General features: G+C 52.2%; 1 protein-coding gene across 2 annotated transcripts in view; it reads left to right on the top strand.

Annotated features, from left to right (window-relative positions):
- Window positions 1–15,004, top strand: part of DCAF1 (DDB1 and CUL4 associated factor 1) — a 60,338-nt gene extending 45,334 nt beyond the window's left edge. For both annotated transcript variants that reach the window (XM_063941386.1, XM_063941385.1), the window contains exons 16-24: window positions 545–627; window positions 717–801; window positions 985–1,218; window positions 3,685–3,778; window positions 3,877–3,981; window positions 4,302–4,375; window positions 4,493–4,594; window positions 4,674–4,938; window positions 14,079–15,004. In XM_063941386.1, the coding sequence (XP_063797456.1) occupies window positions 545–627; window positions 717–801; window positions 985–1,218; window positions 3,685–3,778; window positions 3,877–3,981; window positions 4,302–4,375; window positions 4,493–4,594; window positions 4,674–4,938; window positions 14,079–14,137 (1,101 nt within the window). In that variant the 3' untranslated portion in view covers window positions 14,138–15,004. The remainder of the gene's footprint in view (window positions 1–544; window positions 628–716; window positions 802–984; window positions 1,219–3,684; window positions 3,779–3,876; window positions 3,982–4,301; window positions 4,376–4,492; window positions 4,595–4,673; window positions 4,939–14,078) is intronic.
- Window positions 15,005–15,523: the final 519 nt, after the last annotated feature.

Below are 15,523 nucleotides of genomic sequence, written 5' to 3'. Positions count from 1 at the left end.
AGGCAGTGTGTGACCTCCTATAGCTCCTGACCATATACAGGTAGCGTGTGACCTGCTATAGCGCCTGACCATATACAGGTAGCGTGTGACCTCCTGTGGCGCCTGACTCGTATACAGGTAGCGTGTGACCTCCTGTGGCGCCTGACCCGTATACAGGTAGCGTGTGACCTCCTGTGGCGCCTGACCCGTATACAGGTAGCGTGTGACCTCCTGTGGCGCCTGACCCGTATACAGGTAGCGTGTGACCTCCTGTGGCGCCTGACCCGTATACAGGTAGCGTGTGACCTCCTGTGGCGCCTGACCCGTATACAGGTAGCGTGTGACCTCCTGTGGCGCCTGACCGTATACAGGTAGCGTGTGACCTCCTGTGGCGCCTGACCCGTATACAGGTAGCGTGTGACCTCCTGTGGCGCCTGACCCGTATACAGGTAGCGTGTGACCTCCTGTGGCACCTGACCCGTATACAGTTAGTGTGTGACCTCCTGTGGCGCCTGACCGTACTGATTCCTGAAGGTCTCTGATGGCTTTTTCTCACCTTACACAGGATGGGTGTCTTCTCCTGACCGCTGCCACTTGGAGTCAGCCGCTCTCCGCCTTATGGGGCATGAAGTCTGTGTTTGACATGAAGTGAGTGTGCGTCCAGGCGACAGTGAGGACAGTAGATTCCCGTAGTCCCGCTAGATCCCGGTGCTCACCCTTCTCTCCTGTATCTGCAGACATTCGTTCACAGAGGATCATTACGTGGAGTTCAGTAAACACTCGCAGGATCGTGTCATTGGTACAAAGGAAGACATTGCTCACGTGGGTATTTATATTGGTACACTGACAGATGTGTCCTCTTACAGCTTGCCTCAATACTGTGATAGGTGTGATGGGAAGATTTATATAGTGGATGTGTAGGAGAAGGCAGTCTGACAGGTTCTCAGTGACAGACCGGCATAGCTAGCGTGTACCTGTCTCTTACTGTCCAGCGCTCTCTTACAGATCTATGACATCCAGACGGGCCAGAAGTTGCTCACGTTGTACAACCCAGATTTGGCAAATAACTACAAGCGTAACTGCGCCACGTTCAACCCCACGGATGACCTGGTGCTGAATGACGGGGTCCTGTGGGACGTACGCTCCTCCCAAGCAATTCACAAGTTTGATAAATTCAACATGAACATCAGCGGCGTCTTTCATCCGAATGGGCTGGAGGTCATCGTCAACACCGAGATTGTATCCTGCACTCAGTGGTTGTAGATCCGGCATATAGATATATAGATACCGGGTGTAGCGGCCTGTGGAGAGAGGGCGGGTAACACTGGAGACCCAGGACCGGGTATAGCGGCCTGTGGAGAGAGGGCGGGTGACACTGGAGACCCAGGACCGGGTATATCGGCCTGTGGAGAGAGGACGGGTAACACTGGAGACCCAGGACCGGGTATAGCGGCCTGTGGAGAGAGGGCGGGTGACACTGGAGACCCATGACCGGGTATAGCGGCCTGTGGAGAGAGGGCGGGTGACACTGGAGACCCAGGACCGGGTATATCGGCCTGTGGAGAGAGGGCGGGTGACACTGGAGACCCAGGACCGGGTATATCGGCCTGTGGAGAGAGGGCGGGTGACACTGGAGACCCAGGACCGGGTATATCGGCCTGTGGAGAGAGGACGGGTAACACTGGAGACCCAGGACCGGGTATAGCGGCCTGTGGAGAGAGGGCGGGTGACACTGGAGACCCATGACCGGGTATAGCGGCCTGTGGAGAGAGGGCGGGTGACACTGGAGACCCGGGACCGGGTATAGCGGCCTGTGGAGAGAGGGCGGGTGACACTGGAGACCCAGGACCGGGTATATCGGCCTGTGGAGAGAGGACGGGTAACACTGGAGACCCAGGACCGGGTATAGCGGCCTGTGGAGAGAGGGCGGGTGACACTGGAGACCCAGGACCGGGTATAGCGGCCTGTGGAGAGAGGACGGGTGACACTGGAGACCCAGGACCGGGTATATCGGCCTGTGGAGAGCGGGCGGGTAACACTGGAGACCCAGGACCGGGTGTAGCGACCTGTGGAGAGCGGGCGGGTAACACTGGAGACCCAGAGACCCAGGACCGGGTATAGCGGCCTGTGGAGAGAGGACGGGTAACACTGGAGACCCAGGACCGGGTATAGCGGCCTGTGGAGAGCGGGCGGGTAACACTGGAGACCCAGGACCGGGTATAGCGGCCTGTGGAGAGAGGGCGTGTAACACTGGAGACCCAGGACCGGGTATAGCGGCCTGTGGAGAGAGGGCGGGTGACACTGGAGACCCAGGACCGGGTATAGCAGCCTGTGGAGAGAGGGCGGGTAACATTGGAGACCCAGGACCGGGTATAGCGGCCTGTGGAGAGAGGGCGGGTGACACTGGAGACCCAGGACCGGGTATAGCGGCCTGTGGAGAGAGGGCGGGTGACACTGGAGACCCAGGACCGGGTATAGCGGCCTGTGGAGAGCGGGCGGGTGACACTGGAGACCCAGGACCGGGTGTAGCGGCCTGTGGAGAGCGGGCGGGTGACACTGGAGACCCAGGACCGGGTGTAGCGGCCTGTGGAGAGAGGGCGGGTGACACTGGAGACCCAGGACCGGGTGTAGCGGCCTGTGGAGAGAGGGCGGGTGACACTGGAGACCCAGGACCGGGTATAGCGGCCTGTGGAGAGCGGGCGGGTGACACTGGAGACCCAGGACCGGGTATAGCGGCCTGTGGAGAGAGGGCGGGTGATACTGGAGACCCAGGACCGGGTATAGCGGCCTGTGGAGAGAGGGCGGGTAACACTGGAGACCCAGGACCGGGTGTAGCGGCCTGTGGAGAGAGGGCGGGTGACACTGGAGACCCAGGACCGGGTATAGCGGCCTGTGGAGAGAGGGCGGGTGACACTGGAGACCCAGGACCGGGTATAGCGGCCTGTGGAGAGCGGGCGGGTGACACTGGAGACCCAGGACCGGGTATAGCAGCCTGTGGAGAGAGGGCGGGTGACACTGGAGACCCAGGACCGGGTATAGCGGCTATAAAGCACACCTTCATTCTGCTTATAGCAGGACAGGATGTGTTATAAACTGAAATGTAACTGTCTGCAGTTTTGTTTTCTGTAAAATTCCAGTTTATACACTTAGTAAGTTTGTGCTTGTTAGACCCCCAGGGGAATGTGTCGTCGCCCCCAGGGGAATGTGTCGTCGCCCCCAGGGGAATGTGTCGTCGCCCCCAGGAGAATGTGTCGTCGCCGTTACCTCTGAACCCAGCTCTTGCTGACACCGGGGGTGGAAAGAGAGTAACACCTTCAATTAGTTCACACAATTGACACAGGAGCTTCCAGAGTCTGCATCTCCCAGGGCCGTTATGTGGGGTATATCAGCGGTGGCGGGCTCCCGGGTAACATCTGAAGGTCTCACAAGTGGCACACCTCCTCCTCCGCAGGGGCAGACAATTCACGTTTACGTTGGCATCTCTGGTAATGGTCCCTATTACATTGCACACGTCACACTCTCCCACCTCCCTCAGCTGCGGCTTCTCCTGTCCAGAACATGTCTGCGGCGGAAGCTGCAAGGGGCTGCGTTGTGTGTATGTGTTATGTTGCGGTCTCCCTGGAACGCTGAGATTTAGACTTAGGGTATATCCATGATAGGTGATAGCTTTGTCTGCACGTCCATTTTCTTAACCGTCCTTGTTAGTGGGACCTACGCACCTTCCACCTCCTTCACACCGTGCCAGCGCTGGACCAGTGCCGCGTGGTCTTCAATAACACGGGAACGGTGATGTACGGAGGTAAAGCTTTTTGTGTATGCGTTCTGTAATGCTCTCCCACCAGCATCTCGTGTGCCAGACCCTTATACGCTTCCCGTCTTTCTCCTCTGCTCTCCCAGCCATGCTGCAGGCAGATGATGATGATGACCTTATGGAGGACAGGATGAAGAGTCCGTTCGGCTCGTCGTTCCGCACATTTAATGCCACAGATTACAAGCCCATTGGTGAGTTGTAACCCCATGGCCGCACTATGAAAGCGGCTCCATAATGATGGAAAGCCAATGCGTAGCGATGGTATTGTGGGGGCACCAGGTGTCAGAGTTCTACAAAACTGATACTTCCAATATGTAGAAATACCCTGGATAAACTGGGGAACCCTAAACAGGTTGTGAGACATAATTCAGGTGTCTGATACCTCCTGACCTCGTTCCTGTGGCTAACAGTAGATTTGTTGACTGTTTATTATATTACTATTACTGTATAGTATTGTAATATTATGTTTGGGGTATTACTGTGCTGAGAGCTTTGTAATGTCACCTTTCAGCTACCATCGATGTGAAGCGGAACATCTTTGACCTTTGCACTGATACAAAAGACTGCTACCTGGCTGTGATTGAGGTGAGTGTGCACTCCGATTCCACAGGGTTCTGCCATAAAGGATTCGGTCACTGTCCATATCCGGAAGTGTTGTACGTTCTGGTTGATATATTACAGTTTCTATGTCTTTGCTCTCAGAACCAAGGCACGATGGACTCTCTGAATATGGACACTGTATGCCGCCTCTATGAGGTAGGAAGGCAGCGCTTGGCAGAGGATGAGGATGAAGAGGAGGATCAGGTGAGTCAGCGGCACAAGGACGTTTCAGCTGGGGGCTTTGGGCGTTCTAGGTCTCTAACTTCTCCCTTTCGGGGCTCAGGAGGAGGAAGAGCAGGAGGATGAAGATGATGATGATGATGACGACGACGATTCTGATGACCTTGGCCCCTTGCTGGATGCGGAGTTAGAGGAAGAGGCCGGCGAGCAGGCAGGCGAGGACGGAGAGAACGACTTCTCTCCCTCAGATGATGAAGAACTGGCCAATTTGCTGGAAGATGACGAAGATGATGGTGAAGACGGAGATGAGGAAGGCCATGATGAAGACTCTGACATTGACCCAGATGTAGAGCTTATCCTGGGTGATAGTAAGTAATGAACTCCCTACATTTACAATGAGCTTTATCTAAGGGTCAATGTACTCTCCTTCCACTGTCCTGCAGCTCTATGGTCACCCCGCCTTCCCATTCTCCTATCTTTCTCTAACGTCCTAGTGGATGCTGGGGACTCCGAAAGGACCATGGGGGAATAGCGGCTCCGCAGGAGACTGGGCACAAAGTAAAAGCTTTAGGACTAGCTGGTGTGCACTGGCTCCTCCCCCTATGACCCTCCTCCAAGCCCCAGTTAGATTTTGTGCCCGAACGAGAAGGGTGCAATCTAGGTGGCTCTCCTGAGCTGCTTAGAGTAAAAGTTTAAATAGGTTTTTTATTTTCAGTGAGACCTGCTGGCAACAGGCTCACTGCATCGAGGGACTTAGGGGAGAGAAACGAACTCACCTGCGTGCAGAGTGGAATGGGTTTCTTAGGCTACTGGACATTAGCTCCAGAGGGACGATCACAGGCCCAGCCATGGATGGGTCCCGGAGCCGCGCCGCCGGCCCCCTTACAGATGCTGAAGCAAGAAGAGGTCCATAAATCGGCGGCAGAAGACTTTCCTGTCTTCATAAGGTAGCGCACAGCACTGCAGCTGTGCGCCATTGCTCTCAGCACACTTCACACTCCGGTCACTGAGGGTGCAGGACGCTGGGGGGGGGCGTCCTGGGAAGCAATGAATTTACCTTAGTTGGCGAAAAATACATCACATATAGCTCCTGGGCTATATGGATGTATTTAACCCCTGCCAGTTTTCCAGAAAAAAGCGGGAGAAGAGCCCGCCGTGAAGGGGGCGGGGCCTATCTCCTCAGCACACAGCGCCATTTTTCCCACACAGCTCCGCTGGTAGGAAGGCTCCCAGAATCTCCCCTGCATCCTGCAACTACAGAAACAGGGTAAAAAAGAGAGGGGGGCACATATTTGGCAAAATAACAGATATAAGCAGCTATAAGGGATAGACACTTATTGTAAGGTTGTCCCTATACATATATAGCGCTCTGGTGTGTGCTGGCAAACTCTCCCTCTGTCTCCCCAAAGGGCTAAGTGGGTCCTGTCCTCTATCAGAGCATTCCCTGTGTGTGTGCTGGGTGTCGGTACGTGTGTGTCGACATGTATGAGGAGGAAAATGATGTGGAGGCGGAGCAATTGCCTATAATGGTGATGTCACCCCCTAGGGAGTCGACACCTGAATGGATGGCCGTAATTAAGGAATTACGTGACAGTGTCGGCACGTTACAGAAAACTGTTGACGACATGAGACAGCCGGCAGCTCAGTTAGTGCCTGTCCAGGCGTCTCAAACACCGTCAGGGGCTATTAAACGCCCATTACCTCAGTGGGTCGACACGGACCCAGACACAGACACTGACTCCAGTGTCGACGGTGAAGAAACAAACGTATTTTCCAGTAGGGCCACACGTTACATGATCACGGCAATGAAGGAGGTTTTGCACATCTCTGATACTGCAAGTACCACAAAAAGGGGTATTATGTGGGGTGTGAAAAAACTACCCGTAGTTTTTCCTGAATCAGATGAATTGAATGAAGTGTGTGATGAAGCGTGGGTTACCCCCGACAGAAAACTGCTAATTTCTAAAAAATTATTGGCACTATATCCCTTCCCACCAGAGGTTAGGGCTCGTTGGGAAACACCCCCTAGGGTGGATAAGGCGCTCACACGCTTATCAAAACAAGTGGCGTTACCGTCTCCAGAAACGGCCGCCCTTAAGGAGCCAGCAGATAGGAGGCTGGAAAATATCCTTAAAAGTATATACACACATACTGGTGTTATACTGCGACTAGCAATCGCCTCAGCCTGGATGTGCAGTGCTGGGGTGGCTTGGTCGGATTCCCTGACTGAAAATATTGATACCCTGGACAGGGACAATATATTATTGACTATAGAGCATTTAAAGGATGCATTCCTATATATGCGAGATGCACAGAGAGACATTTGCACTCTGGCATCAAGAGTAAGTGCGATGTCCATTTCTGCCAGAAGAGGATTATGGACGCGACAGTGGTCAGGGGATGCGGATTCCAAACGGCATATGGAAGTATTGCCGTATAAAGGGGAGGAGTTATTTGGGGGCGGTCTATCGGACCTGGTGGCAACGGCTGGGAAATCCACCTTTTTACCCCAAGTCACCTCGCAGCAGAAAAAGATACCGCCTTTTCAGGCTCAGTCCTTTCGTCCCCATAAGGGCAAGCGGGCAAAAGGCCACTCATATCTGCCCCGGGGCAGAGGAAGGGGAAAAAGACTACAACAGACAGCTTCTTTCCACGACCAGAAGCCCTCCCCCGCTTCTGCCAAGTCCTCAGCATGACGCTGGGGCCTTACAAGCGGACTCGGGCACGGTGGGGGCCCGTCTCAAGAATTTCAGCGCGCAGTGGGCTCACTCGCAAGTGGACCCCTGGATCCTGCAGGTAGTATCTCAGGGGTACAAATTGGAATTCGAGACGTCTCCCCCTCGCCGGTTCTTGAAGTCTGCTTTACCAACGTCTACCCCCGACAGGGAGGCGGTATTGGAAGCCATTCACAAGCTGTATTCCCAGCAAGTGATAATCAAGGTACCCCTCCTACAACAGGGAAAGGGGTATTACTCCACGCTGTTTGTGGTACCGAAGCCGGACGGCTCGGTGAGACCCATTTTAAATCTGAAAACCTTTAACACTTACATAAAAAGGTTCAAGTTCAAGATGGAGTCACTCAGAGCTGTGATAGCGAACCTGGAAGAAGGGGACTACATGGTGTCTCTGGACATCAAGGATGCTTACCTCCATGTCCCAATTTGCCCTTCTCACCAAGGGTACCTCAGGTTTGTGGTACAGAACTGTCACTATCAGTTTCAGACGCTGCCGTTTGGATTGTCCACGGCACCCCGGGTCTTTACCAAGGTAATGGCCGAAATGATGATTCTTCTTCGAAGAAAAGGCGTCTTAATTATCCCTTACTTGGACGATCTCCTGATAAGGGCAAGGTCCAGAGAACAGTTAGAGGTCGGAGTAGCACTATCGCAAATAGTACTACGACAGCACGGATGGATTCTAAATATTCCAAAATCGCAGCTGATTCCGACGACACGTCTGCTGTTCCTAGGGATGATTCTGGACACAGTACAGAAAAAGGTGTTTCTCCCGGAAGAGAAAGCCAGGGAGTTATCCGACCTAGTCAGGAAACTCCTAAGACCAGGCCAGGTGTCAGTGCATCAGTGCACAAGGGTCCTGGGAAAGATGGTGGCTTCTTACGAAGCGATTCCATTCGGCAGATTCCACGCAAGAACTTTTCAGTTGGATCTGCTAGACAAATGGTCCGGATCGCATCTTCAAATGCATCAGCGGATAACCCTGTCTCCAAGGACAAGGGTGTCTCTCCTGTGGTGGTTACAGAGTGCTCATCTCCTAGAGGGCCGCAGATTCGGCATTCAGGATTGGGTCCTGGTGACCACGGATGCCAGCCTGAGAGGCTGGGGAGCAGTCACACAGGGAAAAAATTTCCAGGGCTTGTGGTCAAGCATGGAAACGTCACTTCACATAAATATCCTGGAACTAAGGGCCATTTACAATGCCCTAAGTCAGGCAAGGCCTCTGCTTCAGGGTCAGCCAGTATTGATCCAGTCGGACAACATCACGGCAGTCGCCCACGTAAACAGACAGGGCGGCACAAGAAGCAGGAGGGCAATGACGGAAGTGGCAAGGATTCTTCGCTGGGCGGAAAATCATGTGATAGCACTGTCAGCAGTGTTCATTCCGGGAGTGGACAACTGGGAAGCAGACTTCCTCAGCAGACACGATCTTCACCCGGGGGAGTGGGGACTTCACCCGGAAGTCTTCCACATGATTGTAAACCGTTGGGAAAAACCAAAGGTGGACATGATGGCGTCTCGCCTCAACAAAAAACTGGACAGATATTGTTCCAGGTCAAGGGACCCTCAGGCAATAGCTGTGGACGCTCTGGTAACACCGTGGGTGTACCGGTCAGTGTATGTGTTCCCTCCTCTTCCTCTCATACCAAAAGTACTGAGAATCATAAGAAGGAGAGGAGTAAAGACTATACTCGTGGCTCCGGATTGGCCAAGAAGGACTTGGTACCCGGAAATTCAAGAGATGCTCACGGAAGACCCGTGGCCTCTACCTCTAAGACAGGACCTGCTCCAGCAGGGACCATGTCTGTTCCAAGACTTACCGCGGCTGCGTTTGACGGCATGGCGGTTGAACGCCGGATCCTGAAGGAAAAAGGCATTCCGGATGAAGTCAGCCAGGAAGGATGTAACCGTACAACATTATCACCGTATTTGGCGTAAATATGTTGCGTGGTGCGAGGCCAGGAAGGCCCCTACGGAGGAATTTCAACTGGGTCGATTCCTGCATTTCCTGCAAACAGGACTGTCTATGGGCCTCAAATTAGGGTCCATTAAGGTTCAAATTTCGGCCCTGTCGATATTCTTCCAAAAAGAACTAGCTTCTGTACCTGAAGTTCAGACGTTTTTCAAGGGAGTACTGCATATACAGCCTCCTTTTGTGCCTCCAGTGGCACCTTGGGATCTCAATGTAGTGTTGGGATTCCTAAAATCACATTGGTTTGAACCACTCACCACTGTGGACTTGAAGTATCTCACTTGGAAAGTGGTAATGCTGTTAGCCCTGGCTTCAGCCAGGCGTGTATCAGAATTGGCTGCTTTATCCTATAAAAGCCCTTACCTAATTTTTCATACGGACAGGGCAGAATTGAGGACTCGTCCTCAATTTCTCCCTAAGGTGGTTTCAGCATTTCACTTAAACCAACCTATCGTGGTGCCTGCGGCTACTAGGGACTTGGAGGATTCCAAGTTGCTGGACGTAGTCAGGGCCCTGAAAATATGTTTCCAGGACGGCTGGAGTCAGAAAATCTGACTCGCTGTTTATCCTGTATGCACCCACCAAGCTGGGTGCTCCTGCTTCTAAGCAGACGATTGCTCGTTGGATTTGTAGTACAATTCAGCTTGCACATTCTGTGGCAGGCCTGCCACAGCCAAAATCTATAAAAGCCCATTCCACACGGAAAGTGGGCTCATCTTGGGCGGCTGCCCGAGGGGTCTCGGCTTTACAACTTTGCCGAGCAGCTACTTGGTCAGGGGCAAACACGTTTGCTAAATTCTACAAATTTGATACCCTGGCTGAGGAGGACCTGGAGTTCTCTCATTCGGTGCTGCAGAGTCATCCGCACTCTCCCGCCCGTTTGGGAGCTTTGGTATAATCCCCATGGTCCTTTCGGAGTCCCCAGCATCCACTAGGACGTTAGAGAAAATAAGAATTTACTTACCGATAATTCTATTTCTCATAGTCCGTAGTGGATGCTGGGCGCCCATCCCAAGTGCGGATTGTCTGCATTACTTGTACATAGTTATTGTTACAAAAATCGGGTTATTGTTGTTGTGAGCCATCTTTTCAGAGGCTCCTTCTGTTATCATGCTGTTAACTGGGTTCAGATCACAAGTTGTACGGTGTGATTGGTGTGGCTGGTAATGAGTCTTACCCGGGATTCAAAATCCTTCCTTATTGTGTACGCTCGTCCGGGCACAGTATCCTAACTGAGGCTTGGAGGAGGGTCATAGGGGGAGGAGCCAGTGCACACCAGCTAGTCCTAAAGCTTTTACTTTGTGCCCAGTCTCCTGCGGAGCCGCTATTCCCCCATGGTCCTTTCGGAGTCCCCAGCATCCACTACGGACTATGAGAAATAGAATTATCGGTAAGTAAATTCTTATTATCTCCTTCCACTGTCCTGCAGCTCTATGGTCACCCCGCCTTCCCATTCTCCTATCTATCTCCTTCCACTGTCCTGCAGCTCTATGGTCACCCCGCCTTCCCATTCTCCTATCCATCTCCTTCCACTGTCCTGCAGCTCTATGGTCACCCCGCCTTCCCATTCTCCTATCCATCTCCTTCCACTGTCCTGCAGCTCTATGGTCACCCCGCCTTCCCATTCTCCTATCCATCTCCTTCCACTGTCCTGCAGCTCTATGGTCACCCCCCCTTCCCATTCTCCTATCCATCTCCTTCCACTGTCCTGCAGCTCTATGGTCACCCCGCCTTCCCATTCTCCTATCCATCTCCTTCCACTGTCCTGCAGCTCTATGGTCACCCCGCCTTCCCATTCTCCTATCCATCTCCTTCCACTGTCCTGCAGCTCTATGGTCACCCCGCCTTCCCATTCTCCTATCCATCTCCTTCCACTGTCCTGCAGCTCTATGGTCACCCCCCCCTTCCCATTCTCCTATCCATCTCCTTCCACTGTCCTGCAGCTCTATGGTCACCCCGCCTTCCCATTCTCCTATCCATCTCCTTCCACTGTCCTGCAGCTCTATGGTCACCCCGCCTTCCCATTCTCCTATCTATGAGTGGGGCATTTCTGTTACATTGGACCCTGCACTTGTATGTGGTGACTGTAGGGAAGCCAGCATACCCATATCTGTGCTGAGGTGTGGACGTATTCCCAGTTTTCAGGATTCTCTTCCCAAGGTGGTATCTGCCAGGAGCGAGTATTTTTGTGCTACAGTCTCACTTTATGTGCATTGCAGAATCTGCAGCGTGTTCCGCACAGAAACCTTGTGACATTCACCGTATCCGGATGTTAGATCGACAGTCTATAGGTCGACCAGCTGTTTCATACTTTACCATTCACGTGGACTATGATTGGGAATAGTAACCTGTGCTGATTGGGGTTCAGGGTCATGTTATGAAGAAAACGACACCATTTTTAAAAAAAACCTCATGTTGATCTTTTCATGTGTCAACCTTTTTACTATGTTGACCTTGTCCATGTCTCATTCATTGAGATTATAGCCTATCCATTCATTAGGAAGCAGTGACATCACGGAGAGTGCAGCCCGTGTATCTCTTCACTAGGAGGAGGTGACCTCACAGAGTGCAGCCCGTGTCTCTCTTCACTAGGAGGAGGTGACCGCACAGAGAGTGCAGCCCGTGTCTCTCTTCACTAGGAGGAGGTGACCTCACAGAGTGCAGCCCGTGTCTCTCTTCACTAGGAGGAGGTGACCTCACAGAGTGCAGCCCGTGTCTCTCTTCACTAGGAGGAGGTGACCTCACAGAGAGTGCAGCCCGTGTCTCTCTTCACTAGGAGGAGGTGACCTCACAGAGAGTGCAGCCCGTGTCTCTCTTCCCTAGGAGGAGGTGACCTCACAGAGAGTGCAGCCCGTGTCTCTCTTCACTAGGAGGAGGTGACCTCACAGAGAGTGCAGCCCGTGTCTCTCTTCACTAGGAGGAGGTGACATCACAGAGCGTGCAGCCCGTGTCTCTCTTCACTAGGAAGCGGTGACATCACAGAGCGTGCAGCCCGTGTCTCTCTTCACTAGGAGGAGGTGACCTCACAGAGAGTGCAGCCCGTGTATCTCTTCACTAGGATTTGGTGACCTCACAGAGTGCAGCCCGTGTATCTCTTCACTAGGAGGAGGTGACCTCACAGAGAGTGCAGCCCGTGTATCTCTTCACTAGGCGGAGGTGACCTCACAGAGAGTGCAGCCTGTGTATCTCTTCACTAGGATTTGGTGACCTCACAGAGTGCAGCCCGTGTATCTCTTCACTAGGAGGAGGTGACCTCACAGAGAGTGCAGCCCGTGTATCTCTTCACTAAAAGGAGGTGACCTCACAGAGAGTGCAGCCCGTGTATCTCTTCACTAGGAGGAGGTGACCTCACAGAGAGTGCAGCCCGTGTATCTCTTCACTGGGAGGAGGTGACATCACAGAGAGTGCAGCCCGTGTATCTCTTCACTAGGAGGAGGTGACATCACAGAGTGCAGCCAGTGTCTCTCTTCACTAGGAGGAGGTGACCTCACAGAGAGTGCAGCCCGTGTATCTCTTCACTAGGAAGCGGTAACCTCACAGAGAGTGCAGCCCGTGTATCTCTTCACTAGGAGAAGGTGACATCACAGAGAGTGCAGCCCGTGTCTCTCTTCACTAGGAGGAGGTGACCTCACAGAGAGTGCAGCCCGTGTCTCTCTTCACTAGGAGGAGGTGACCTCACAGAGAGTGCAGCCCGTGTATCTCTTCACTAGGAGGAGGTGACCTCACAGAGAGTGCAGCCCGTGTATCTCTTCACTAGGAAGCGGTGACCTCACAGAGAGTGCAGCCCGTGTATCTCTTCACTAGGAGGAGGTGACCTCACAGAGAGTGCAGCCCGTGTATCTCTTCACTAGGAGGAGGTGACCTCACAGAGAGTGCAGCCCGTGTATCTCTTCACTAGGAAGCGGTGACCTCACAGAGAGTGCAGCCCGTGTATCTCTTCACTAGGAGGAGGTGACCTCACAGAGAGTGCAGCCAGTGTCTCTCTTCACTAGGAGGAGGTGACCTCACAGAGGGTGCAGCCCGTGTATCTCTTCACTAGGAGGAGGTGACATCACAGAGTGCAGCCCGTGTCTCTCTTCACTAGGAGGAGGTGACCTCACAGAGAGTGCAGCCCGTGTCTCTCTTCACTAGGAGGAGGTGACCTCACAGAGAGTGCAGCCCGTGTATCTCTTCACTAGGAGGAGGTGACATCACAGAGTGCAGCCCGTGTATCTCTTCACTAGGAGGAGGTGACCTCACAGAGAGTGCAGCCCGTGTATCTCTTCACTAGGAGGAGGTGACCTCACAGAGAGTGCAGCCCGTGTATCTCTTCACTAGGAGGAGGTGACCTCACAGAGAGTGCAGCCCGTGTATCTCTTCACTAGGAGGAGGTGACCTCACAGAGAGTGCAGCCCGTGTATCTCTTCACTAGGAGGAGGTGACCTCACAGAGAGTGCAGCCCGTGTATCTCTTCACTAGGAGGAGGTGACCTCACAGAGAGTGCAGCCCGTGTATCTCTTCACTAGGAGGAGGTGACCTCACAGAGAGTGCAGCCCGTGTATCTCTTCACTAGAAAGCAGTGACCTCACAGAGAGTGCAGCCCGTGTATCTCTTCACTAGAAAGCAGTGACCTCACAGAGAGTGCAGCCTATGTATCTATTCACTAGGCTGAAGTATTAACTGTGCGTCAATGTAACACAGGTGTTGTGACGTATTTCAGGCTATGGATTAGCAGCTTCTGTTTGAGCATGGAGTAGGGATTTGTGTGTTGGTATCTGTAGGAATATAACCTTCTCCTTGTTCACGTTTCCTTCTCCAACAGCCGACAGTTCAGACAACTCGGACCTGGAAGATGACATAATCCTGGCACTGAATGAATGAGGAATTGCGGGGACCGTTCTGTAAGGCGGGCGCTGGGATAGAGCGGTGTGTTATCTAACTGTGCGGCCTGTACCGCAAATAAACTAATTCTCCATATTGTCCCTTTCACCCCTCTGTTCCCATTGCCTCAAGATGGACATTTTCCTTTTGTAAACAACAGAGCTCTTAAAAGAATAAAATAAAATAGTTTTCTATAAAAAAACAAAACAAAAAAGTAACCAAAAATATACAAAGCTGGGCGGCGTCCCCTCCTCCCGACGGGGCAGAAAATGTTTTTTTGTGTCGATATTCTTTTTTCTTTTTTTTCTTTTTTTTTTTTACGTGACTTTAAATTTTTTGCACAGATCTATTTGGAGAGAAAAAAGGAGGAGGGGATTTTTTTTTCTAAACTTTGGGCAACAAAGTATTTTTATGATGAAAATTGTAATATATTCCATAGGAAATGTGTATTTTTGTTTCTTTTAAAACGTGTGTATTTTTTCGAAAAAGGTAGAACTGAAAGGGGTAGTGAGTATGTGGTAATATTGTCCGGAGTCCAAACACGCACCGTGTGGATTTTAGGTGGTGGGAGGGTTGAATATCACCTGGACCGTGACGCACCGACCCCTCTGTTCAGTGTGCAGGGCTGTGGATCATTGAGCTGCAATACGCTGAAATGAATTCGGGGGTTTGGATGGGTGTGGCTGAATCCGATCCTGGCGTTAATTTGTATCGCGTTCTCCTGTTATCTCCGCCCCTTTTCTATAGAATATTTCTTAGCCAATACTCTGGGTTTTTTTAATTTACTTTTTGCTCCCTGTGAACCGCGAATCAAAACATTTCTTTTCTGTAAAGTGTATTTATTTAAAAAATAAAATGAAAGAGTCACTGTGTCTGTGTGCAGGAGGTGTAGACTGTTCTACTCTCCACTGTGTAACCGTGTGTACCCAGGTAGCTGCAAATACATTGTGGGTTGTTCATGACAAAGGTGGTAGTGTCCGTGAGCTTTCGTTGTGCTTGTACTTGAACCACCTGAAGAAGGACGTCCGGTCCCTAGGGCCACTAACTACACACACACTGCGGGGGCCGATGATGCGCCTGGGCGGTTTAGAGAAGATCTAGTTTTATGGGCGTAGGACAGAGATTGGGCGTAAATACTGTCAGTCTCCTGTTACTATACTACCTGTTGCCTGAGGCAGGTCAGCGCTAGCACAGTTATAATAATAACAACTGCGTGGGGTATTGCATATGACCCCTGCACCCATGTCTATTCTTCACCCAGTTCCTGCCAGTGGTGTCTGAGTCTCCTCCTATTACACACCAGTACTCCTCATACAGACGCTGTTACCTGATGGTGATGTAAGCGGTGTCTCAGAGTATCCTCCTATTACACACCAGTACTCCTCA

The sequence above is a fragment of the Pseudophryne corroboree genome, chromosome 9, assembly GCF_028390025.1.
Source record: "Pseudophryne corroboree isolate aPseCor3 chromosome 9, aPseCor3.hap2, whole genome shotgun sequence".
Classification (NCBI taxonomy): Eukaryota; Metazoa; Chordata; class Amphibia; order Anura; family Myobatrachidae; genus Pseudophryne; species Pseudophryne corroboree.
The sequence above is the reverse complement of the archived record's forward strand: the minus strand, read 5'-3'. Positions and strand labels throughout refer to the sequence as shown.